General features: G+C 43.5%; 1 protein-coding gene and 1 non-coding gene across 2 annotated transcripts; one reads left to right on the forward strand and one right to left on the reverse strand.

Moving 5' to 3' along the window:
* Nucleotides 1–1,474: 1,474 nt before the first annotated feature.
* On the forward strand, nucleotides 1,475–1,546 carry Trnad-guc (transfer RNA aspartic acid (anticodon GUC)). The gene has a single exon. It is a non-coding gene; the product is annotated as a tRNA-Asp (tRNA).
* Nucleotides 1,547–25,344: 23,798 nt separating this feature from the next.
* Nucleotides 25,345–26,235, reverse strand: LOC126291812 (general transcription factor 3C polypeptide 6-like). Its single transcript, XM_049985508.1, has one exon. It carries the CDS (start codon nucleotides 26,099–26,101, stop codon nucleotides 25,562–25,564), a length of 540 nt encoding a protein of 179 aa, XP_049841465.1. The 5' UTR covers nucleotides 26,102–26,235; the 3' UTR covers nucleotides 25,345–25,561.
* Between the last annotated feature and the right edge of the window lie 228 nt (nucleotides 26,236–26,463).

Below are 26,463 nucleotides of genomic sequence, written 5' to 3' on the forward strand. Positions count from 1 at the left end.
ATGGCTGCGATTTTCTGAGGATAATTATGGACAGCACCTTGTACGTTACATTCTACAAGCTGATTCCTCTGTAGTTACCGCATTCCATGTTGCTTCCCTTCTTGTATGTTGGGCATATCATAGCCAATTTCCATTCTTCTGGCAGTGTCTCCTTCTCCCATATCAACTGGATCAGTTTATACATCTTTAAGTGTAAGCTCTCAACTCCCTCCTTGATTAATTCTGAAGTTATTCTGTCCTCCCATGGGGCTTTGTTGTTTCTGAGTCCTTTGATTGCGACCTTCACGTCTTCTTCACTAATTTCCCATTCTTCTTCATCTTTCCTTTCCTCCGTAGTGTTTGCACGTATTATCTCATCTTGGTCTGGGCGATTCAACAGTTCTGAGAAGTACTCTTTCCTTCGTTCTACAATTCGTTCCTTGTCATTTATCTATAGTTTCCGTTCTTATCTCTTCACAAAAAAACAATAATAATAATATCCTATGACCATAATATCAGCGAGTAGCTGTTGGTATCGCCTAACTTATACAAATACCTGGATGTAACACTCTGTAGCGATATGAAATGGAATAATCAGAAGCTCAGTCTTGGGGGAAGCAGGTAGTAGGCTTTGGTTTGTTGGTATAATACTGGACAAGTGCAATCCGCCTACAAAGACGAACTCTTAAAAATCATTCGTCGACCAGTTCTAGAGTATTGTTTAAGTGTGTGGGACCTGTACCATAGGACTAACGGGGGCTATTGAATGTAACCAGAGAAGGACAGCACGAATGGTCACAGGTTTCCAGAACGAGACTTTCACTCTGCAACGGAGTATGCTCTGATATGAAACTTCCTGGTAGATTAAAACTGTGTGCCACACCCAGTGCTCTACCAACTGGTAGAGCACTTGCCCGCAAAAGGCAAAGGTCCCAAGTCACGGTCTGGCACACAGTTTTAATCTGGTCAGAGGTTTGTCTGATCCGTGAGAGAGTGTCACAGAGCTGCTGAAGGAACTGAACTGGCAGACTATTGAAGATAGATGTAAACTATCCCGAGAAAGCATATTTACAAAGTGGCAAGAACCGACTTCAAATGATTTTAATGATATTCTACGTATCGCTCACATAAGGATCGTGAGGATAAGATTAGAATAATTACTGCACACACAGATGCAGTCATTTTCCCCCCGCTCCGTACGTTAATGGAGTAGGAAGGAAATCTGATAACTTATACAATGGGACGTACCCTCAGTCATGCACTTCACCGTGGTTTGCAGAATATGGATATAGATGAAGACGTAGAATCGCGTATCGTATCACACATCGCATATCGTACAGCCTCAGCGTCAACCGCACCGAACACGCCGCAGTAGCTCGTCGCCTGCTATGAAGAATTTTGCGTTTAGTGGGCAGCCAGGCGCTGTTCTTACCGAGTGAATTATCATCCAGCCACTGGGATTCAACAAACATAAACTGGGAGACGTACCACGCAGTCCTCGGTAGTATAGTGGTTAGTATCCCCGCCTGTCACGCGGGAGACCCGGGTTCGATTCCCGGCCGGGGAGAAAATTTTTATTTAGAGGGATTACTCTTCCCTCCTTACATACTATGAAAATAAATCCCATGGTGACGAATAACAGCTCGAGCATGAAAACAGTAAATACAATGTGCAACCAGTAGTAGTGACTTTATCAACATCCCTCATCTTGAGGCACTTCTGATCTACATTTAGACCATATTATAGCGTTCCTGCTGGCCGTTTTTTCCACCTATTTGTTAGACGCTTGAGACAACCACTCTCCTGACATTAATGAACAAAGCTCACGTGTAACTTAAAACACGTATCAGATGTATGAAATGGATAATTATTTTTGTACAGGGAGGAGGAAGGGAAGTTTGTCTGCCGGGCCGTCGACAATGGGGTCACCAGAAACGGAGCGCAGTCTCGGATCCGACAAACATGGGGACGGAAATCCCTGTTTGGCCTCCCAAAGGTTTCCCGTGTTTGCTTTGAAAAGGCCACGGCCTGATTCCTCACTAGAGTTCTAAGACTACCGTATGCTACCTTAAGCAAGCGTAGACTGCTGTATTTTTCCAAGTAGCCTTGGTCAGTTACGATTGTGACTGCTTTACCTGTATGTCAGCTGTGCTGCAGACCTATCGGGGTTTGCCCCATTTCAATCGCTTTGCTTGCATATGTGTCTTACTAGATTCCCCGAGGAACTGGCAGCGGTGAATTGTCTAGAAACTGAAGAGAGTATATAAAGGACTGTGGAACCTATAGAACATTTTTCTGCTACATAGTTATCCTCCAGTCTCTTCTACATCTACATCTACGTCATTACTCTGGTACTCACAATAAAGTGCCTTCAAGCTGTCTCTCTACCGTTTCACTCTCGATAGGCACGCGGGAAAACGAGCACTAAAATTTGGATGTTCGAGCCCTGATTTCTCTTATTTTATCGTGATCATTTCTCCCTATGTAGGTGGGTGCCAACATAATGTTTTCCCAATCGGAGAAGAAAACTGGTGATTGAAATTTCATGAGAAGATCCCGTCGCAACAAAATCGCCTTCGTTTGATTGCCACTCCAGTTCACCTATCATGTCTGTGACACTATCTCCCCTACTTCGCGATAATACAAAACGAGCTGCCCTTCTTTGTACTTTTTCGATGTCATCCGTCAGTCCCACCTGATACGGATCCCACACCGCGCAGCAGTATTCTGGAATACTGCACTAACAGGGCGGACAAGCGTAGTGTAAGCAGTCTCTTTGGAAGATCTGTTGCACCTTCTAAGTGTTCTGCCAATGAATCGCAGTCTTTGGTTGGCTCTACCCACAATATTATCTACGTGATCGTTCCAATTTAGGTTATTTGTAATTGTAGCGGATTTTTTTGGTACTCGTGTGAATAACTTCAGAATTTTCTTTATTCAGGGTCAATTGCCACTTTTCCCACCATACAGATATCTAAATCATTTTGCATTTAGTTTGGTCATCTGGTGACTTTAGAAGACGGTAAATGGCAGCGTCATTTGCAAACAATCTAAGACGGCTACTGAGATTGTCTCCTGTGTCGTTAATACAGGTCAGGAACAATAGAGCGCCTACAACACTCCCTTTGGGAACGCCGGATATTATTTCTGTTTTACTCGACGACTTTCAGTCTATTACTACGAACTGTGACCTTTCTGGCAGGAAATCACAGATCCAGTCTCACAATTGAAGCGATATTCCATAGGCACGCAGTTTGGTTAGAAGACGCTTATGAGGAAAGGTGTCGAAAGCCTTCTGGAAAACTAAAAATATGGAATCACTTTGAAATCTCCTGTCGATAGCACTCATTACTTCATGAGTATAAAGTGTTAGTTGTGTTTCGGAAGAACGATATGTTCTGAATCCGTGCTGACTATGTGTCAGTAAATCGTTTTCTTCGAGGTACTTCATAATGTTCGAATACAAAGTTCCAAAACCACACTGCAAATCGACGTTAGTGATATGGACCGGAAGTCATGCTTTATTAAGTGATTTAAGCTGCTTTGCGACACCGAGGATATCTATTTCTATGCTTCTCATCTTGGCAGTGTTCTTGATTGGAATTCAGGAATATTTACCTCGTCTTCTTTGGTGCAGGAGTTTCGGAAAACCGTGTTTAATAACTCTGCTTTAGTGGCACTGTCATCAGTGACTTCACCGTTGTTATCGCGCAGTGAAGGCACTGATTGCGTCTTGCCACTGGTGTGCTTTATGCATGACCAGAATCTCTTTGGGTTTTCTGCCAGATTTCGAGACAGAGTTTCGTTGTGGAAATTATTGAAAGTATCTCGCATTCAACTACGCACTATATTTCGAACTTCTGCAAAACTTTGCCAGTCTCGGGGTTTTTGCGTTCTTTTAAATCTGGCATGCTTTTTTCGCTGCTTCTGCAACAGCGATCTGACCCGTTTCGTGTACTTCAAAGTAAACTGTATTTCTGGCAAAATTGAAATTGTCGGTGTTTAATTCAGGTTCTATTTGAAAATTGTTGATTTGTATGTGAAATATGTGAATGTTGTAGCAAAAATTTAAAAAATAAAGGTATATTATATGGCACTAAAAAAAAGGGGGAGCTGAAACTTGGAAGAAAATCGAAAGACAAAAAGATATCAAACATTGCTTCAGTACTTTGTTGAACACAAGTTTCTAATATTTATCAACAACTTTCGCAGTTATCGATAATGACAGGAAACTCTTGTCTTTGAGAACGTTCTATTAAGTAGAAAATAACAACGACAACTAATACAATTTTTTTGATGTGTGTGCATATAAACTGCATTTGCATGAAATGTAACTGCTTTGGTTAGACTTAACCACAAAAGTTACACTGTCAAGTAATTTTTATTAGTCATAAAATGCAATTTATATTTTATAAGGATACAAAATACACAATGGGCTAACACTGAACGGAGCGTGGTTCCAATTATGCACGAAACAAACAAATGAACAGAAAATACGTCGGCTCCCTGTTTCTCTCTCACACACTCATTCGTGTTTCTCTATCTACCGATGCCACGCAGTGCTACCATTTCCTACGTCACTTACGTAGTGTACCGAAACAACCGAACCGTAGTTTTGGTAGAGCGCAACCCTATACCTTCCCCAACACAAGTCAGTGCTACGTCTCCAGTAAACTCCATCGTCCACGTACATTGAAGGTCAGTCTTCGTGTGAGCGAGGAATGTTTGTATTGTGGACTAGCGTCACAAGGGATTCCCGCAAATACGCATCATTCACCTCGTTGTTAGTGGCAACCAAGTCATCAAATCTCCAAGCTCCCCAGTCCAGGCACCAAATACAAATACCCATGGAAAACATTCTCAGCGTTAGAAACGAAGCAGTACTTTGCTCTAGCGTTACCACGGAACTCGTTTACTCTTATCTCCTATGTTTTTCCGAGTGGTACTGAGAACATAAGATAATGACGCAGCAGGAAAAAAGATGTAGAGCGTACAAAGAGACGTCTGATTAGGTAGTGTTACGGCGAGGGAACGGTGGTCCAATACTGTTACGTTGCTGTTCATGGCAAATGTCTTGTGTCAGTGGCTGGCGGTACAAAATAACGTGCGGCGATAGTATCTGCATTAGGCCTAAGTGTGACTGTTTAGAAAATCAACTGAAAATTAAATTGTCATCATTTGCTGCCGTTATTCCGCACTTACTACTTCATTACCGTTTATGTTCAAGGTAAGCATAATTTCTATAAATATTTCCCATTTGAATTTGTGCTACTGAAGTACGTAAAAGAGACAATGTTCGCTTAACTGAAATTAATTTCTGAGAACCTGCAGTGTTCCATAGCAGGGTATTTCGTATATCCCAACCGTTACAACCAGTAACCCCCAACACCGACTCCTCAAAGAATCGAACTCTCGTGTATAAAACAGCTTCAAACGTCTGATCTACAGCGTTTAGGAAGCGAAAAACTGATCGTATAATGTAGGCTTTGGCGGCCGATATCGTCTACACTTAAAACTTGTGGGCTGATAAGCCGTGGTCAGTGTCTAAAACTCACCCCTGGTGTTTCGTCTCCGATTGTGGGAGACATCCTCCGAGGTAGCGCGGCAAACTGCAAAGAGGACCCGAGGAAGCGCTGATTACATCGGCAGTGGAGAGGGCGCCACTGTCCATCACGTGGCGTCGGCTATGAGACTCTCTCTGGTAATGCCAACATTCTCGACTGAAAGTAATCCATCGTCACGCTTGCGGTGCAACGCTGACATCCAGATTTTATCCGCTTTAACACCTTCGTCGAAACTGTTAATATTATTACGGTGTTTATCAATCTCGATAGGCTGCCAATATATGCGCGCATAATAACGCGAGCTTTTAGATATGACGCTCGTCTCGCTGAATTTTATTTCATGATCACCTTCGCCGGCCGGGGTGACCGAGCGGTTCTAGGCGCTACAGGCTGATACTCCTTTGGGACCCAACTTGTACATGTTTTGCGATACTTCAGCTTGTTACAGATAATGTTGTGAACTATACCGGTACTAACTTGAACCTTATCAACAGTCATTTTCACAGTCACACCGCACGAATAATGTCATTAATTTGACTTTCAAGTGATGCAGTTGAAACTGCAACCGGTCGGCCAGAACAGTGTTCGTCAGTCACTGAGTCGCGACCATTTTTCAACTACTGTACCCAATTGTAAAAATTTGTACGATTTATGCAACCTTCACTATAAACATTTGACATTCTGCAGTATATATTTACCGTTTCCTCGCTTTCAGCAAGTAAAAAACGAATAATAGAACTCTGTTCAATTAAAGTGGACGTTTCAAGCGGACTCGCCACCCTAAAATGTGTTTTTGAGGTTATAAACAAAACAGTGTTGATACTCGTACATCAGCTGATCAGGACTCATCCCCGTGATGCCAACGTAAAACTATAAAAATACCAGACTCGCCTTACTAACAGTTTTTCCCCAGATCAGTTTGTCTCTTTAGTTATTGAATGAATCAATTACGGTTCTATTACAGTTCCTCGGGGTACTCTGGAAATTACCTCTATATCTGCCGATTTTGTTCCGTTAAGAGCGACGCGTTGAGTTCTACCTGCAAGAAAATCTTGGACTCAGTCTCAGATCTGGTCCAATATTCGACAATCGCGATTTTTTTTTCATTCAGCGGCGGTGGGGGACGGTTATCAAATCGCTCTGTGAAGTCTCGGAACAGAGCGCCTACCTGTGTGCCGTTGTCTACAGCGCTTTGGATCTGATGGAAGAACAGAGCGAACTGGTTTTGATTGGATCTCCGGTTGCGGAATCCTTTCTGATTTTTCGTTCTCCAGAAACATACGGTTCTTGAGCATAAAACAGATTGACGTCAGGAATGTGGACATATAATTATATGTATTTGTCCTAGGACCCTTCTTGAAGACGAGAATGGTCTGCGCTTTTTTCCAGTCGCTAGGTACCCTTCGTTTCAGCAGCGACCTTCGATAAACTTCTGTTAGAAGGGGAGCAAGTTCTTTCACAAAACGTTTGTAGAAGCTTATAGGCATCTCATCTAGTCTTGATGCCTTTCCACTGTGGTCGTTTTGCTATTCCTCAATCTGTAATCCCGATATCTGCCTTTTATAGGTTCTTAAGATGATTGAAAGGAGGGCCGTGTTACGATCTTCCGCAGTGAAACAGTTTAGAAAGACCTACTTCAGTGTTGCAGCGTTCTCTCCGCCATTTATCCGTTCCCGTACCATCACGGCCACTGGCGAACTGAATAGATGGTTTTGATGGTTTCCCAAAATATCTTACGGGGTCTAGTCAGATCGGGTAACGTAATTTTACTTTCAAAGTCATTTTCTCTCATTGCTGTCTTTCCGCTCATTTTCGGCTCAGTCTGCTTTCGTTTGTCGGCTAAATTTTGACTTGTCTTGAATCTGTGACGTAGCTCTCTTTGTTTACGTAGCAGTTTCCTAATAAGATTATTAAACCACGGGGGGCCTTTTGCATCCCTTGAGCTCTTGCTCCAAACATGCTTGTCCAAGACATACTGAACGATGCTTTTGAATTCTTTTTCCATTTGTGTTCCACATCTTCGTTCGCAGCACTAAATCTTTTTTCCTGAATACTCATAATACTCTGAGATTTGTATCCTGTCACTCTTGCCAAGCAAAAGTACTTTCCTACATTTCTTAAGAGCCCTTGAAACAGCCGTATAATCACTGATGCCCTCCTCTACCTCAACTGATTCGAGAAATTCAGGTTTTGTCTTTGTGGTTGACACCATACTGTCTAATGCCACATTATTATTGTAAATCACCAAAAACATTACTCGCATCTACAGTGTGTGTTTCTCTGCTGTGCCAACTCATCAGCAGCGGAGGTACCGCCTGACTCATCCACCCACGTTCCCGTCCGGCTCGCGTGCTGCGGTATTGCTGAGAAAGAAAAAAAGGAATAGTCCTGCGGACCAGGCAGACAGAGACGAAGTCCCCAAATGACGCACCGTTCTGCCAAGTCCCTAACATTTCCTTCTGGCGTCGCCCAAGTCTTTTCCTCCCCTGCCAGCTGCATCCTTCAAGTTTCCCTGTCCCACCGCCGGTACGGACAACTTTCTCTCGCTCGGTTTCTGCAACCTAGTATTCCTTCTGTGACTTATGATCTGTCATTAATCTCTCCTATACTTTTTATTATGCATGAGTATACATCAAAGTGATTCCACTTCAGTAGTTACGCTGACGTACATTTAATGTGCTATGTACACTGTGTGGTGAAAAGTGTCCGGATACCTGGCGGAAAGTGACTTACAAGTTTGTGGCGCCCCCCATCGGTAATGTTGGAACTGAGTGTGGTGTTGGCCCACCCTTAGCCTTGATGACAGCTTCCACTCTCGCAGGCATACGTTCAGTCAGGTGCTGGAAGGTGTCTTGGGGAATGACAGCCAATTCTTCACGGAGTGCTGTACTGAGGTGAGGTATTGATCTCGGTCGTATGTTATGAAATGTTTTAGTTAGTATTACTCTGCCTGTTTCACAACTGGAAAATTACAGTATTTGCGCCATGGACTCAGTCATGGTACTTCTCGTAGTTAGTTTGCCTGACAAGCTGTTTTTATATCAAAAGACACCACCCCTCACAGTATTCCTGGTATACAACTGTATAATAAGTAATTTGTTATAGTTTTGTAAAACTGCAATGCTGAGAAGATTCTCGCAATTTCCGTTAGGAGGAGATAAAAAAAACTGCGTAATATGCATATGGTTCAATATCAGAAAAACTGACTACTATTACTGCTTCAAGGGAAGAACCACTAATCAGCAGAAATCTCCTACATTTACATTTATTGTTATTATTTGTCAAAAGTTGCAAATATTAAACTATTTATTACGACTCTGGGCCGTTATCATTTAGAACAATAGCGTTGAACTCTGCACTCTCTCCTATAATATTTGTGTAAATTATTTGAGTCACTCACTTTCTGAGTATAGGATCTGTTACAGTAAAACATCAACGACACTTTTAAGTAATATTTCATTATCTATCTATCTATATCCGAATCCCGCTCCAGCTACTGCCGGGTCTGGGTGCTGACGAGTCCTCTCCATTTGGCTCGGTCCTCCCACCACTTTTCTTCCTCCACTTGCTGCCAGGTCACACCTCTCCTTTCAACAGATATTCTCACTCCCATTTTCCACCGTGTTCTTGGGCGCCCTCTAGGTCTTTTCCCATCCATCTTTAGTTCTTCCATAATTTTGGGGAGTCTGTGCCCATGCATCCTCTTAACATGCCCATACCATATTAATCTCTTTCTTTCAATTTCTTCTCTCGTACTTTCTTGTTTGAGGTCCTTTCTAATATCTACATTCCTTACTCTGTCCACTCTTGTTTTTTCCCTTAACTGCTCTGAGAAATTTCATTTCCCCTGCTTGCAGTCTGCTCCAGTCCCTTTCTGTCATTGTCCATGTTTCTCCACCATAGGTGACAATAGGGATGTAATAATTCTTATACATAAGAAGTTTTGCTCTTTCTGAAACCTCATTATTACAAATCAGATGTTTTATTGTTTGGTAGAAATTTCCTTCCTTCTGTAACCTCCTATTTATTACCAACCGATCCCTTCTTCTTGCCAAGTTGTGCCACAAACTCCTCTTCTCCACAATTCTATTCAATACCACCTCATTATTTATGTGATCTACTCATCTAATCTTCAGCATTCTTCTGTAGCACCACATTTCGAAAGCTTCTATTCTCTTCATGTCTAAACTATTTAATTGTCCATGTTTCACTTCCATACATGGCTACACTCCATACAAATACTTTCAGAAACGACTTCCTGACACTTAAATCTATACCTGATGTTAACATATTTCTCTTCTTCAGAAACGCTTTCCTTGCCATTGCGAGTCTGCATTTTATATGCTCGCTACTTCGACCATCATCAGTTACTTTGCTCCTTTACTACTTAAAGTGTTTCATTTCCTAATCTACTTCCCTCAGCGCCACCCGACTTACTTCGACTACATTCCATTATCCTCGTTTTGTTTTTGTTGATGTTCATCTTATATTTTCCTTTCAAGACAGTGTCCATTCCGTTCAACTGCTCTTTCAAGTCCTTTGCTGTGTCTGACAGAATTACAATGTCATCGGCGAACCTGAAAGTTTTCATTTCTTCTCCATGGATTTTAATACCTACTTAAAACTTTTCTTTTGTTTCCTTCACCGCTTATTCAATATACAGATTGAATAACATCGGGGAGAGGCTACAAACCTGTCTCACTCCTTCCCAACCACTGCTTCCCTTTCATGTCCCTCGACTCTTATAACTGCCATCTGGTTTCTGTACAAATTGTAAATAGCCTTTCGCTCCCTGTATTTTACCCCTGCCACCTTCAGAATTTGAAAGAGAGTATTCCAGTCAACATTGTCAAAAGCTTTCTCTAAGATTACAAATACTGGAAACGTAGGTTTGCTTTTGCTTAATCTAGATTCTAAGATAAGTCGTAGGGTCAGTATTGCCTCACGTGTTCCAACATTTCGACGGAATCCAAACTGATCTTCCCCGAGGTCGGCTTCCTCCAGTTTTTCCATTCGTCTGTTTGTTGAATTTGCGAAATTCTTCAATATTAATTTTTCATGGTATATGACGTACCGGCGAATTCGGAGTAGTGAAGCAACTTAAATCACTTAATAAAAGCAAGTTTTCTGGTCTACACTATATATTAGTTAGGTTCCTTTCAGAGTATGCTGATGCAATAGCTCCATACCTTACATCCATATACAGACCCTCCCTCGACGATAGATCCGTACCCATAGACTGGCAAGTTCCACACCAATGCTTGAAATAGATGGTACGAGTAATCCATTAAATTACTGGACCATATCATTAATGTCGATAAGCAACGCGATTTTGGAACATATATTGTGTTCGAACGTTATGAATTATTTCGAAGAAAACGGTCTATTGACACAGAGTCAACACGGGTTTAGAGAACATCGTTCCTGTGAAACACGAAGTGTTGAGTGCTATTTACATGGGATTTCCAATTGATTCCGTGTTTCTAGATTTCCGAATGGCTTTTGACACTGTACCAACAAGCGGGTTGTTGTGAAACTGCTTGCTTATGGAATATCGTCTCAGCTATGTGAGTGGATTTCCTGTCAGAGAGGTCACAGTTCGTTGTAGTTGAAGGAAGGTCATCGAGTATAACAAAAGCAATTTATGGCATTCTCCAATTTACTGTTATAGGCCCTTTGCTGTTCCTTGTCTATATAAACGAATTGGGAGACAGGTTGTGTGCAGAAGATGCTGTCGTTTATCGTCTAGTGAAGTCTTCAAGTAGTCAAAGCAAATTGCAAAGCGATTTAGAAAAACTTATCTATATGGTGCGAAAACTGTCAGTTCACTCTGAATAACGAAAAGTGTGAGGTCATTTACGTGAGTGCTAAAAGGAATCCGTTAAACTTCGGTTACACGATAAATCTGTCAAATGTAAAGGCAGTAAATTCAACTAAATACCTAGGAATTACGGCCGGCCGGAGTGGCAAGGCGGTTCTAGGCGCTACAGTCTGGAGCCGCAAGACTGATACGGTCGCAGGTTCGAATCCTGCCTCTGGCATAGATGTGTGTGATGTCCTTAGGTTAGTTAGGTTTAAGTAGTTCTTAGTTTTAGGGGACTGATGACCAAAGAAGTTAAGTCACTGAGTGCTCAGAGCCATTTTTGAACCTGGGAATTATAATTAGGAACACTTAAATTGGAAAGAACGTATAGAAAATGTTGTAGGGAAGGCTAACCAAAGATTACGTTTTATTGGCAGGGCATCTATAAAATGTAACAGATCTGCTAAGGAGACTGCCTACACTACGCGCGTCCGGCCTGTTTTAGAATACTGTTGCGCGGTGTGGGATACTTACCAGATAGGATTGACGGGGTACATCGAAAAAGTTCAAAGAAGGGGCTGAACATCATTAAATAAAGGCGTTTTTCGTTGCGGCGTCATCTTCTCATGAAATTTCAATCACCAAGTTTCTCCTCCGAATGCGAAATTGTTTTGTTGACGCCGACCTACATAAGAGAAACGATCACCATAATAAAATAAAGCAAATCACAGGTTGTAGCGAAATATATTTGTATTTTTTTACTGTCGTTGGAATAATAGAGAACTATTGTAAAGTGGTTCGATGAACCCTCTGTTACGCACGTAAATGTGATTTGCAGAGTATGTATGTAGATGTGGATTAATTATCTGTGTGATTATGACGAAGTTCAGATTTTAGAACAGGCTCTTAATAGTATGCACGAAAAAAGCCACTTTACGGTAGAATTTGAAATTGAAGGTTCAGTGAACATCCTAGATCTGCAGATTTGAAGGATTCATCGTAATATTGCACAGTGCCACCTGCACTCTTGGCTAGCATCAGCACTTACGTTCACTTGTATTTTTGGCGGCGCTTACGCATCTTTGTCTAGTACCTGTCGTTGTATTGTATTGTATATTAACCAGGGACCTAGAAACGACGGAGAGGATCCGTCCCCGCCGCAGCCGCAGTGGTCCACAACCCCACGACGACTACCGCAGTCCACTTCAGCCCTCCACCGCCCCACACCGAACCCAGGGTTTTTGCGCGGTTCGGCCCCCCAGGGAACGTCTCACACCAGACGAGTGTAACCCCTATGTTTGCGTGGTAGAGTAATGGTGGTGTACGCGTACGTGGAGAACTTGTTTGCGCAGCAATCGCCGACATAGTGTAGCTGAGGCGGAATAAGGGGTGAAACATCCCCTTAGAAAAATTTATGAATTACTGTGATGATAAACCTCTTACATTATTTGATTTTCAAACAGCTGAGCAGAACTGAACGTACGCAGACATTTTGCTGTTTACTTATTCTGATCAACACTAAACTGACACACAATATTTATAGCGCAACGCAATCGGACTTTCAATAATCTCTACAAAAGAATGGTCATGACTAACAATAACCTATTCCTTTCATGAATCACTTACCTCACAAAAATGTTCGTTACTCGAACTGCTGCACCGAGCGAGGTGGCGCAGTGGTTAGACACTGGACCCGCATTCGAGAGGACGACGGTTCAATCCCGCGTCCGGGCATCCTGATTTAGGTTTTCTGTCATTTCCCTCAATCGCTCCAGGCAAATGCCGGGATGGTTGCTTTCAAAGGGCACAGCCGACTTCCTTCCCCGTCCTTCCGTAATCCGATGAGACCGATGGCCTCGCTGTTTGGTCTCCTTCCCCAAAGCAAGCAACCAACTAACGAACCAATCGAACTGCTGCAATACGGCGAGCGCCAATATTGCCAGCTAAATAAAAGATTCTAACTACTGATGGCACTAACTACTGATAGGCACAGTTAGCAGATGAAAGATTTTGATAGAGAACATACAATGTATTTACCTTAATTTTATATATGGACACAGGTCCCGATCGTCCCCTCTCAGAATTCTGCCATCTCTCTCCCCACGTCCACCACTGCTGGTGGCTCACCTCCAACTGCGCAACGCTACGCACTGTTCACATCCAACTGCCCAACACTACATAGCGAATATTCCAACAATGCAAACCAGCCACAAACTGCACACAGCACAGTCACTGACTTTCGTACAGAGCGCTACGGGGCGTTACCAACACAAAAACCTAAACAGACTACTTACAGGGGAACCAGCCCGAGGCAGGTGGAAAACCGCCTAAAAACCATCCACATACTGGCCAGATTCATGCCGGGGACCTGGCGCTCCTTCCCGCCCGGAAAGCCGTGCGTTAGACCGGGCGGCCCTGCCCCTGTACTTACGGACGTAAGCAGTAAGTAATGAAATGCCTCGTAGATGGCGTCGTGATCGAGAGACGTGAAAGCAAAGACGCGCCTCGGCGGCTGTTTCGGCGCTCTTGCAGCCGCGCCAGCGGCCGCCCGTCCCCGCGCCCACGCCGGGCACGGCCGCCACCCACGCAGTGTGACGTCATCCGCCGACGCCTCCAAATATTTACCCAGCTGGGCCGCGTGTCCGCGCTGTGATGCACCGTGCGGACTCGTGAGCTCCGCCCAGAAGCCGAGGCTGCGAGCCTTCCACACACGCCTCTGCGTCGTTTTCCCTTTCTGACAAAGCACTCACCATCGCAACCCCCCTCCCCGGAATTTAGTGGTAAGACGGCACAGTGGACAGCCGATCACAACACACGTGAAAACAGCAAGGAGGTGTACTGAACAGTGGAAAAAAGCAAGATAGAAGCGGTGGATGGCCCAAGCACAAGAAGTGCAACAAGAACAGTGTGGAAAGGCCCGGCGTCGTTGGAGCGCGAGGCGCACGAGCCGTGTTCAGTGCCACCGCGTGTTAATTTTATATTTACACTACTGGCCATTAAAACTGCTACACCACGAAGATGAAGTGCTACAGACGCGAAATTTAACCGACAGGAAGAAGATGCTGTGATATGCAAATGATTAGCTTTTTAGAACATTCACACAAGCTTGGCGCCGGTGGCGACACCTACAACGTGCTCACATGAGGAAAGTTTACAACCGATTTCTCATACGCAAACAGCAGTTGACCGGCGTTGCCTCGTGTAAGGAGGAAAAATACGTACCATCACGATTCCGACTTTGATAAGGTTGGATTCGAGCCTATCGATATTGCAGTTTATTCTATCGCGACATTGCTGCTCGCGTTGGTCGAGATCCAGTGACTGTTAGCAGAATATGGAATCGGTGGCTTCAGGAGGGTAATACGGAACGCCGTGCTGGATCCCAAGGGCCACGTATCACTAGCAGTCGAGATGACAGGCACCTTATCCGCATGGCTCAAACGGATCGTGCAGCCACGTCTCGATCCCTGAGTCAACAGATGGGGACGTTTCCAAGACAACAACAATCTGCACGAACAGTTCGACGACGTTTGCAGCAGCATGGACTATCAGCTCGGAGACCATGGCTGCCATTACCCTTGACGCTGCATCACAGACAGCAGCGCCTGCGATGCTGTACTCAACGACGAACCTGGGTCCACGAATGGCAAAACGTCATTTTTTTCGGATGAATCCAGGTTCTGTTAACAGCATCATGATGGTCGCATCCGTGTTTGGCGACATCGCGGTGAACGCACATTGCAAGTGTGTATTTGTCATCGCCATACTGGCGTATCAACCGGCGTGATGGTATGGGGTGCCATTGGTTACACGTCTTGGTCACATCTTGTTCGCATTGACAGCACTTTCAACAGTGGACGTTCCATTTCAGATGTGTTAAGACCCGTGGCTCTACCCTTCATTCGATCCCTGCAAAACCCTACATTTCAGCAGGATAATGCACGACCGCATTTTGCAGGTCCTTTACGTTCCTTTCTGGATACAGAAAATATTCGTCTCCTGCCCTGGCCAGCACATTCTCCAGATCTCTCACCAATTGAAACCGTCTGGTCAACGGTGGCCGAGCAACTGGTTCGTCACAATACGCCAATCACTACTCTTGATGAACTGTGGTATCGTGTTAAAGCTGCATGGCCAGCTGTACCTGTACGCGCCATCCAAGCTCTGTTTGACTCAATGCCCAGGCGTATCATGGCCGTTACTATGGCCAGAGGTGGCTGTTCTCGGTACTGATTTCTCAGGATCTATGCACCCAAATTGCGTGAAAATCTAATCACATGTCAGTACTAGTATAATATATTTGTGCAATGAATACCCATGTATCATTAGAGCATTTCTTCTTGGTGTTGCAATTTTAATGGCCAGTAGTGTATATGTACAGTACTGAGCCAGAAAAACTGGTAGACACCCTAATACCGTCTAGAGCCCCCGCAAGCATGCCGAAGTGCCGCAACACGACGTTGGATGGACTCGACTAATGTCTGAAGTAGCGCTCGAGGGAAGAATCCTGCGGGTCTGTCCATAAATTCGTAACAGTACGAGGTGGTGGAGACGTCTTCTCACAGCACGTTGCTGGGCATCCCGATGTGACCAATAATGTTCATGTCTGTTGAGTTTGGTGGCCAGCGGAAGAGTTTATCAGAGGAGCGTTCCTGGAGGCACTCTGTAGCAATACTCGGCGTGTGGGTTGTCGCATTGTCCTGCTGGAATTGCCCAAGTCCGTCGAATGCTCAATGGACCTGATAGGAAGCAGGTGATCAGACAGTATGCTTACGTACGTGTCACCTGTCAGAGTCGTATCTAAAAGCATCAGTGATCCCATATCATTCATATTAGGTGCATTGTGTTGCCAGCCACTACCAGGTACTCCATATCAGCGACCTCAGTAGTCATCATACATCGTGAGAGAGCAGAATGAGGCGCTCCGCGGAACTCACGGACTCAGAACATGGTCAGGTGATTGGGTGTCAATTGTGTCATACGTCTGTACGCGAGATTTCCACACTCCTAAACATCCGTAAGTGCACTGTTTCTGATGTGATAGTGGAATGGGAACGTGAAGGGACACGTACAGCACAAAAGCGTACGGGCCGACCTCGTCTGTTGGAGACAGAGACCGCCGATGGTACAAGAGGATCGTAATGTGTAATAGGCAGACATCTGTCCACAACTATGGGACTTACCATCTTAGGTCATCAGTCCCCTAGAACTTAGAACTACTTAAACCTGACTAACCTGAAGACATGACATACATCCATGCCCGAGGCAGGATTCGAACCTGCGACCATAGCAGCAGCTCGGTTCCGGACTGTAGCGGCTAGAACCGCTCGGGCATCGCTGCCAGCCTCAAGTAGATGCAACCAAAGAGTTCTGCGTATCGCCGGTAGTTAGAAGGGGCAGATTAATTTAGTATAAATTGAAAGAGGCGAGCCAGGCGGCTTGTAACCTTCCAGAGCTAAGGTAGGAATTTCACGCGCTTCCATTTTGGCGAACAGACTGTACGGTTTTCGAGCCAAGTAAAACCGACAGCTGCCACTGGAGAGCGCTAATGTCTCAAAAACACGTTTAGCAGCTCGTCTCCTGTGCCGAAGCTACTGTGACTCGTAACGTTGGCTATCCCGTCTACGTGCACGCCAACGTTAGCTGCCCCGTGCCGTGTGACGAAGACTTTAGCTGAGTACACGATTGTGCGTAGGCACGGGACACTGAACCTCGTGGCACACGCAGACGCTATGAAAGCGCACAGTGCTCCAGGGCCACGCCCACCACTCCCTGTATCAGTTGCAACAACACAATTCTGTTAGGTTTCCTGCTTTCTTGACACCGAGAAAAGAATGGACGGCACACGTTTGACACGCGATCGTATCAACTGTAACAAAAAAAAATAATCCTCGCTGCTGTTGTGGACTGATTTATAATCGTCAATGCAGGGCATTAGGCCCGTACAGGATGTCAAAAGTGTGACACTGGAATGAAGACGCTGACAAGTTAGCGAGAAAAAGGATCATGAGCCACCCATATTATGATAAGACATTGCACTCGCCCTCTTGGTTCCATGTGTACCAATGCACCAGTCACCTTTCTGTGATACTGTTAAACCCGACACGTCTTTCTTCAAGTTGTTTATACAGGACGTTACAAAAAGTATGCTATATTCTGAGATCTGGTAAAATGGACCAAAACAAGACAAAAAGGCGAGTAAACATGACCTCCGAAATGCCTCCTTAAGAGCTATGAGCAAAACACATCTTACAACGAAATGAATACCTCTAGCTGCTTACAGGTGTTGATATACGTCAACAGGGACAGATGAAAATGTGTGCCCCGACCGGGACTCGAACCCGGCAGTTTGCGTGGCAGACGCCATCTTTTTTTCCATTTTTGTTCGGTATTGTTCGTTGCGTTTGGTCTGGGCGGACGTCAGAAGACATCCGTTCAAGTTGATCGTTGATTCCTTTACACAGCTTTTTATTGCAGAGGGCGAGCAGCCCCCAGACCGAACACGCTGAGCTACGGTGCCGGCACAACTAGTTATTCTGCACCTAACTAACCTGAGGACACGACATACATCCATGCCCGAGGCAGGATTCGAACCTGCGACTAGCAGCAGTGTGGTTCCGGACTGAGGCGCCTAGAACCGCTCGGCCACAGCGGCCGGCTCTCAGCCACTGAGGACACAGAGGATAGTGTGACTGCAGGGACTTATCTCTAGCATGCCTCCCGTGTGATCCACATTCCCAAATTACTGTCCCGCACTATATTTATAGTTCCCCAGCCCATTATTACTCGCGGCTTTTCGTCCGAAAGAACAGATACCATCTTCATCCCATAAGACCTTACCACAAATTTCCAAATGTGTACACGACGTCCAAAGTCGTCGCCATGCAATTCCTGGTGCATAAAAATAAGCTGCGGGTGCATTCTCAACACCGACCTTTTTGAGATTCCTGCTTCTCGCGCAATTTCTCTGCCACTGATGTGCGGATTAGCCGCGACACCAGCTAAAACACTTACTTGGGCATCATCATGTGTTGCAGGTCGTGGCTGACGTTTCACATGTGGCTGAACACTTCCTCTTTCCTTAAATACCGTAACTATCCGGCTAACGGTCCGGACACTTGGATACCGAGCATCATACATAGCACACGCCAATTGGGCATTTTCATCACAATACCCATACATCAACACGATATCGACCTTTTCCGCAATAGGTAAACGGTCCATTTTAACACGGGTAATGTATCACGAAGCAAATACCGTCCGCACTGGTGGAATGTTACGTGATACCACGTACTTATTTATACGTTTGTGACTATTACAGCGCCATCTATCACAAAACGAAAAAAGTGGTCCAACTAAAACATTCATATTTCTTTACGTACTACACGAATATGTAATAAAAATGAGGGTTCCTATTAAAAAAAAAAACGTACTTGATATCCGTTTGACCTATGGCAGCGCCATCTAGCGAGCCAACCGTAGCGTCATCTGGTTTCCCCCTTCGAGCTAGACGAGTTTCGTTCTTTGTAGTTTTTTCGTTTGGCGCTTATTTCGTGAGATATTTGGCCCGGTCATGATCAATGGACCACCCTGTATATTTGCCAACTTAACCGCCTTGGCGGAAGGAAGTTTAATACTAAACTTTGGAAGGCGGTATGTGAACATCTCCCGGTAGTGGCCAGGTTCTTAAACACTGCCAGGCCTAGACCTCGGATGACATTTCACTCCCCGCCAAGGCACTGGCACAATCAAAAGTTTCTTCCCGAATCACAAATACATTCCAATAATTCTGATACATAGAAACACTCGGCAGAACCTTTGACTCGATATATGGGTAAGTGTGTAAAGGAACACGTTACACTACTGACAAAGTCGCAATTTTGACCTTAAACATTTTACACATGGACAACTGTATTAATAGAGTGCAGGCTTTGAAAACGCCAACATTAAAATCATTTGATTACGAGAAATACAGAGCACTAGGAAAACTTCTGAGAAAACTTCCAAATAATGACCACCATTTAACGTGGCCAATAGAACTCTTCCACGCCATCTTAAAAGTTCGGCTCTGAAAGTCTCACTATAATGATAAAACTTGAATGCCTCTGAGTGCGTCGGTCAACAAAACACAATTTCGACCACTTACCTCATATTACGAATACAATACGAAGGAGCGGGTTCCACATCTTCACCGCTCCAAATTTTGTTCCCAGCGAGGTCACAGAACCTGTATCTCTAAGTTGTCCATGTCGCCAAAACGCCAGACCAGTTTCACACCACAACATACAACGGCCATCACGCTCGTTCGGCAGCCGCTGAGACTCGTATCCCAGCGAATGTCACGACATCTCCAGGGTTAACCGTCGAAGGCTCACAACCATGTCCCTTCGCCCGCCGACCGGGAAAATACTCGGAAAGCAAAGATAGCTTAGCTCAACCATAATCGATCTCAACGATACAGTGAACAAAATAACAGTGGCGCCAGCTCGCCACGGCTCACCAACTCTGAAAATCAATCCCAAGCCGAATAACTGCTTGCATATGGGCCAGTGGTGGACCAACACGTTATTGATACAGTTTGGAAGCTCTTTCTCGTGAATAAGTGGATTTTTTCTGAAACTAATTTTTGTTTGTCAGTATGTGTACCTCACCTCTGCCGTCTTTCGTCCCATTCGGATAATTCCGTGGATAGTGCGTCCCTTTTTTATCCTTATTCTGTTTTTTGCCTGCTGTATAGGGTAATGTACCCAGAAGCAGATAAGCTTCAATTAGTAAAGAAATTAAATTCCTTACAGACCAGTTATAGGAAAGAAAAAAATGACAGGTGCATCAAAATGCAGAGCTGCTGCTGACAAGCTGCTGGAACCAACACTTTGATATTTTGATGGCCGTGAACTTCTTGCAAGGCAAGAAATTTTTAGCGCAGTTTTAATAAAAACATTAAGCAGATAGAGCAACGATTTATAGGAGTAACCTTGTGTGAAAGTGCATCAGATCAGCGAGTGTCCATCCTCTCAAAGTTTCTATGACCATTTGGCTCCCTTAACCCCAAACTACATAGTAAATTCTCATTCACTTTCTTCCACACTTCTTATACCACTCCTTCATTCATCTGCGCTTCTCCTTTTACTTATGTGAGCGAAAAGGTAGCTGAAGTGGCAAATAACATCTGGTGTCCGTATCTGCGATGTTTGCGCGCCCGAGATTTGCCATAAAATGTGTGCACTGACGCTTCGCCAGCTAGAGCCAATCGTCAGTGTATTATTGCCCAATATTATGATAGTCAGTGTGCCGCTTTGGATGATGTTTGAAATGGAAACGTGAAACGTATAGCCGTAGATGTTAAGGAAGCGTTTTTGCAGCGATTAGCATTGTACTGTATTGTGAAAGGAAGTACATGTAAATTTATTTCAGCTGTCGGTATGTCTTACCATCAAGATTCAGAAATTTGTTTAATAAGCAGATGAGGATCGACGCAACAGTGGCGTGAGCAACAAGACATTCATGTAGCCTATGTGAGAAAATTCGAAATATCGCCATAATAATGAAAAAATCACCTACACTACTCAGTGTACATAAGACGCAATGAGAAAAGAATGCCGCGAAATTAACGAGGTAGATCTGTTCAAATGGCTCTGAGCACTATGGGACTTAATATCATCGGTCATCAGTCCCCTAGAACTTAGAACTACTGAAACCTAACTAACCTAAGGACATCACACAGATCCATGCCCGAGGCAGGATTCGAATCTGCGACCGTAGCAGTCGCTCGGTTCCTGACTGAGCGCCTAGAACTGCTAGACTACCGCGGCCGGCAGTAGATCTGTGCCATGACAGTTCCCAACACCTGATAATCTCCAGTAAAAATATAAGATAACTCGATTTATTTTAATCTGAATAGCATCAGATGCTTACATGTATTTAGTTGCATTTAAAGGAACACTATATCCGAAGCCACTCTTTGTTTACCAAGGCTCAATGTATCACTATTAACACGATTATTTTGTTATGTAGGTAAACATAGCCACATAAATTCCAGTTTACAGATGTCTCTGAAATTGCGTCACAGACTCATTTTAATATATTTTTATTAAGAGTTGCGACCGGTTTCGTGCCACTGTAAGACGCATCCTCAGGTGCTAAATATTCTTTTTAACAAGTCATCGCCGAAAGGCAACTGCCTTAGAGGCACTCCCCATCATACTGCCCTGCCTGCTGCTGCTTTAAATATGACCTACCTACCACCTGCATGGCGTTATTTGTCTACAACTTGACGTTAACGATGGGGAGTGGCTTTAAGACAGTTACCCTTCTGCGATGACGTGATACAAAGAATATTTATCAGCTGAGGATGCGTTTTCTAGTAGTGCAAAACAGACCGTGACTTAAAAAAAAAAATATTCTACAGCCGGTGCGGATTATCGACATCTACATTTACATGAAAACTCTGCAATTTATATTTAAGTGCCTGGCAGAGGGTTCATTGAACCACCTTCACAATGATTCCCTTTAATTCCAATCTCGTACAGCGTGCGGAAAAAACGTACATCTATATCTTTCGATGCGTCTCTTGTTTTGTTATGGTGATCGTTTCTCCCTATGTAGGTCGGCGTCAAGAAAATATTTTCGCATTTAGAGGAAAAAGTTGGTGATTTAAATGTCGTGAGAATGTTCCGCCGAGACGAAAAACGTCTTTGTTTTAATAATGTCCACCCCAAATCCTGCATCATTTCAGGTACACTGTCTCCCCTATTTCGCTGTAATACAAAACGTGCTACCCTTCTTTGAACTTTCTCGATGTACTCCGTCAATCTTATCTGGTAACGATCCTATACGGCGCAATAGTAATCTAAAAGAGGACGGACAAGCGTATTGTAGGAAGTCTCTCTTTGGTAGATCTGTTACATTTTCTAAGTGTCCTGCCAATACAACGCAGTCTTTGGTTAGCCTTCCCCACAACATTTTCTATGTGTTCCTTCCAATTTAAGTTGTACGCAATAGTAATTCCTAGGCATTTAGTTCAATTTACGGCCTTTAGATTTGACTGATTTATCGTATAACCGAAGTTTAACGGATTTCTTTCAGCACTCATTTGGATGACCTCACACTTTTCGTTATTTAGGGTCAACTGCCAATTTTCGCGCCATACAGATATCTTTTCTAAATCGTTTTGCAATTTGTTTTGTTCTTCTGATGACTTTACTAGTCGATGAGCGACAGCGTCATCTGCAAACAACCGAAGACGGCTGCTCAGATTGTCTAGTAAATCGATTATATAGATTAGGAAAATCAAAGAGCCTATGACACTACCTCGGGGAAAGCCACAAATCACTTTCGTTGTACCCAATTACTTTCGGTCAGTTACTACAAACTGTGACCTGTTTGACAAGAAATCACGAATCCAGTCACATAATTTATACTATATTCCATAACCACGCAGTTTCACTACAAGCTGCTTATGTGGTACAGTGTCAAAAGCCTTCTGGAAATCTAGAAATACTTCCTGTAAGTAAAGAGCAAGTTGTGTTTCACAATAACGATGTTTTTCTAAATTCGTGATGACTGTGTGTCAATAGACCGTTTTCTTCGAGGTAATGGAAATGTCGTGTGGCTAGGGCCTCCAGTCGGGTTGACCGTTCGCCTGGTGCAAGTCTTTCGAGTTGACGCCACTTTCGAAGTGTCGATGGGGATCAAATGATGATGGTAAGAACACAACACCCAGTCTCTGAGCACAGAAAATCTCCGACCCATCCGGAACTCGAACCCGGGCCATTAGGTATAACATTCGGCCTCGCTGACCACTCAGCTACCAGGGTCGGACTTATTCGAGATAATTCATAATGTTCGAACACAATATATGTTCCAAAATTTCTTTCAAAATGTGAAAATTTGGTGGTGGTTACCCGCCGTTTAAATTACACTACTGGCCATTAAAATTGCTACACCACGAAGATGACGTGCTACTGACGCGAAATTTAACTGACAAGAAGAAGATGCTGTGATACGCAAATCATTAGCTTTTCAGAGCATGGACAGCTGTACCTGTACGCGCCATCCAAGCTCTGTTTGACTCAATGCCCAGGCGTATCAAGGCCGTTATTACGGCCAGAGGTGGTTGTTCTGGGTACTGATTTCTCAGGATCTATGCACCCAAATTGCGTTAAAATATAATCACATGTCAGTTCTAGTATAATATATTTGTGCAATGGATACCCGTTTATCATCTGCATTTCTTCTTGGTGTAGCAATTTTAATGGCCAGAAGTGTAAACTAATTTAAATATGTTATGTAAGAGCATGTAAATACTTAAAATATGCTGTTTAGTCAAGTGACTGCAATCTTGGAGAACTGTGACTATAATAAGAAACAGAGTATTTACTATATACCATAACAACTAGTCGCAAATTAGGTTTGGTTAACTTTATTTAAAAAGTATCTTCACTGGAGTCGTATTTTCAAATTTGTCTTCAGAAGACTTACGCGCTTTTATCCATGAGTTCTGATAAAAGTGTATAAGCTGTCTGAAGGTGAATTTGTTAATTCTAAACTGGTCACGGTGATTCTTAGGTTTCCGCGCGTCAGTAGGTAAAAACGGGACCCCTGTAAGATCACTTTCTTGTCTGTCTGTCTTACTGACGGACTGTTCAAAATGCTTTTTTTCAGGAACGGGGTTAAGTATCAAGTTGAACTTTATGTCACGTATTAAGGTCTAAAGTCGTTTGGCGACGTAAAAAACGAAGCTTGTAAGTCAATGCAACCAAAGATGCAGTTATTTACGTCAAATATTTTCACACTCTCAAACTCACTCACCCAAACCTATAGAGTGCTTCCCGCTGGTGTAGAATCATGAAATTTCGTAAGAAGCAAGTATTCACTAAACAGGAAAAGGAAAAATCCCGAATTGGTAATTTGTAAATATATCACACAAAAAATTTTTTTTTGTTAATTCACTGTCTGTTCCTCAGTCTGTTAATACCCCTTTTCCTCAGGAATGTGCAGACGTATCATATTGAAACTTATTTCAGATACAAAGTTCCATAGTCACTTGGCTGTATAACACATGTTAAGCTTCGAAGACAACTCAACCAAAAGATAAGGCCATTTACGTCACATATATTGGTACTCGCAAACATGTTCATCAACATTTACACGGTACTTCCTCCAAATAGAATCATGAAATTTGCCTAGAAGCAGGGTTTCACAGTACAAAAAACCAAGAAAAATCCGAAAATTGTTAATTTGTAATTATATCACACGAAAAAATTTTTTTGTTGTTGTTTGTTACCTATCTGTTTATCCGTCTGTTGAGAGCCGTTTTTATAAGGAACGGGTAGATTTACCATATTGAAATTAACGTCACATACTGCGTATAAATGTTAAGTTCCTAAGCCAATATTATCAAAAGATATGGCCATATATGACACATATTTTGATACTTTCATCGTCATTCATTGAAATCTATAGGGCATTTCCCCTTGATATAGAATCATGAAATTTGGCACCAAGAAAGGTTTTGCTTTACAGCTAAAGGAAAAAAAATCAGAAAATTTTTTATTTGTGATTATATCATATGGAAAAAAATTTCTTTTGCCATTTGTTAATCTACTTCAGACTTGAAATTTAAACATTCTTGAAAGTCTTGTAATCCCTGGGACCGATATCTTCCCAGTATCGCTTCGATAATTGGCAAAATTATCGAGATACTCGATTCTTGGAATGGATGAACTTTCTATGCACATAATTATTCTTGTACAGAACCCCCAGTGTAGGAGTCGTACTCACACCTGGCCAATGGAAGCAAAACGAAGTTGTGGATGTTGCTGTTGAATGTTAAAAATATCCTTTTTATCAAAAAAGCAAAAACGATCATATATACTGAAGGCTAGTGCAGTGAACGGCCTACTCTGCATCCATTATCGTATTATTTTTTACTATTTTCTGTTAATTTTGCGTGATTTACAAAGTGGAAAGGTCATTATTATTTCATATGTTTGCAGATACATAAAAATAAATGTTTTATTACAGTAGTATTCTATCCTTCGTACAAAGCATGGTAATTACATCACAATAAAATGTTTTTATTACAGTATTTGTTCAGTCCCCTGTACAATGAAATCATTGCTATACACTGCGAAATTAAACGATAAATATCTAGCGTATTCACATGCAAAGTTGTGTAGCGAATTTTTCAAGAGATGCTGACGTAACTGAGACGTTACTTTTCTTCTTCTGTCTCCCAGTCGGCATCGTCCGCGACGCCACCTGGGACTCCTCTTTCTCCCTCTTCTCGTAGTCCTTTCTCGCCTCCTGCTGACGATGGCTCTGGTTTAGGCGGTTCGTACTGCCCATCCTTTTCGTCTTCCTCCTCTTCACCGCCCTGTGCCTCTTCCCCTTCCTTCTTCTCCTTGATGAAGATCCGTGACATAACGAGGCATTTGCGAGTACTCGCGTAGTACTTCAGCGGACTCTCCGGGTTCGTGGAAAACACAGGGTCGTAGTATGGCATCGACTCATCCTCCTCGAAGATTATAGTAGTCCCCATGGCGTCGACGTATTGACCAGCGAAAATCTGCTCGCCAAGCTGCAACACTGGCTTCGCTGTAGTGGCGCCTATAAGCTTGAAATGCACGCCTTGTTGGTTCAGTAAAGGTTCGTGCAAGTTGCCACTTTCGAACTTCAGTTCCACTAAAATCTCTTCCTCTTCGTACTCGTCATCCTGCTCGCTACTCTCTACATCGTGAGCATCGACATCCATAGCACTCTGCTAGAAATCACTATGCAGATTTTTCGACGTTGTCAACGTATGCTGTTTGCACTACCGCAACGTTCTTGCTAACTCGTGGCATGCAGCACGCGACGACAGCTGTGAGCCAAGTCGGGCAACATGGCGGCCCGCTGGCGGTGCGCTCTAGTGGGGAGCTACGGAGTCCGATAAACGCCGCCAGCAGACTACGCAGCGCGCGCCTGACAAGCGAACATCGCTACTGGACGCGTTGGGTTCAAAGCGCAGCTATAGCGTTCGAACATAGCCATTAGCATCACACAGCTTTACGTATTGCTGTGAAGAAGAGTAGCCGTTTCTCGCACTCACATCACAGATGACCCCATTATACAGCT

Source organism: Schistocerca gregaria, chromosome 9 (assembly GCF_023897955.1).
Source record: "Schistocerca gregaria isolate iqSchGreg1 chromosome 9, iqSchGreg1.2, whole genome shotgun sequence".
In the NCBI taxonomy this organism is placed as follows: domain Eukaryota; kingdom Metazoa; phylum Arthropoda; class Insecta; order Orthoptera; family Acrididae; genus Schistocerca; species Schistocerca gregaria.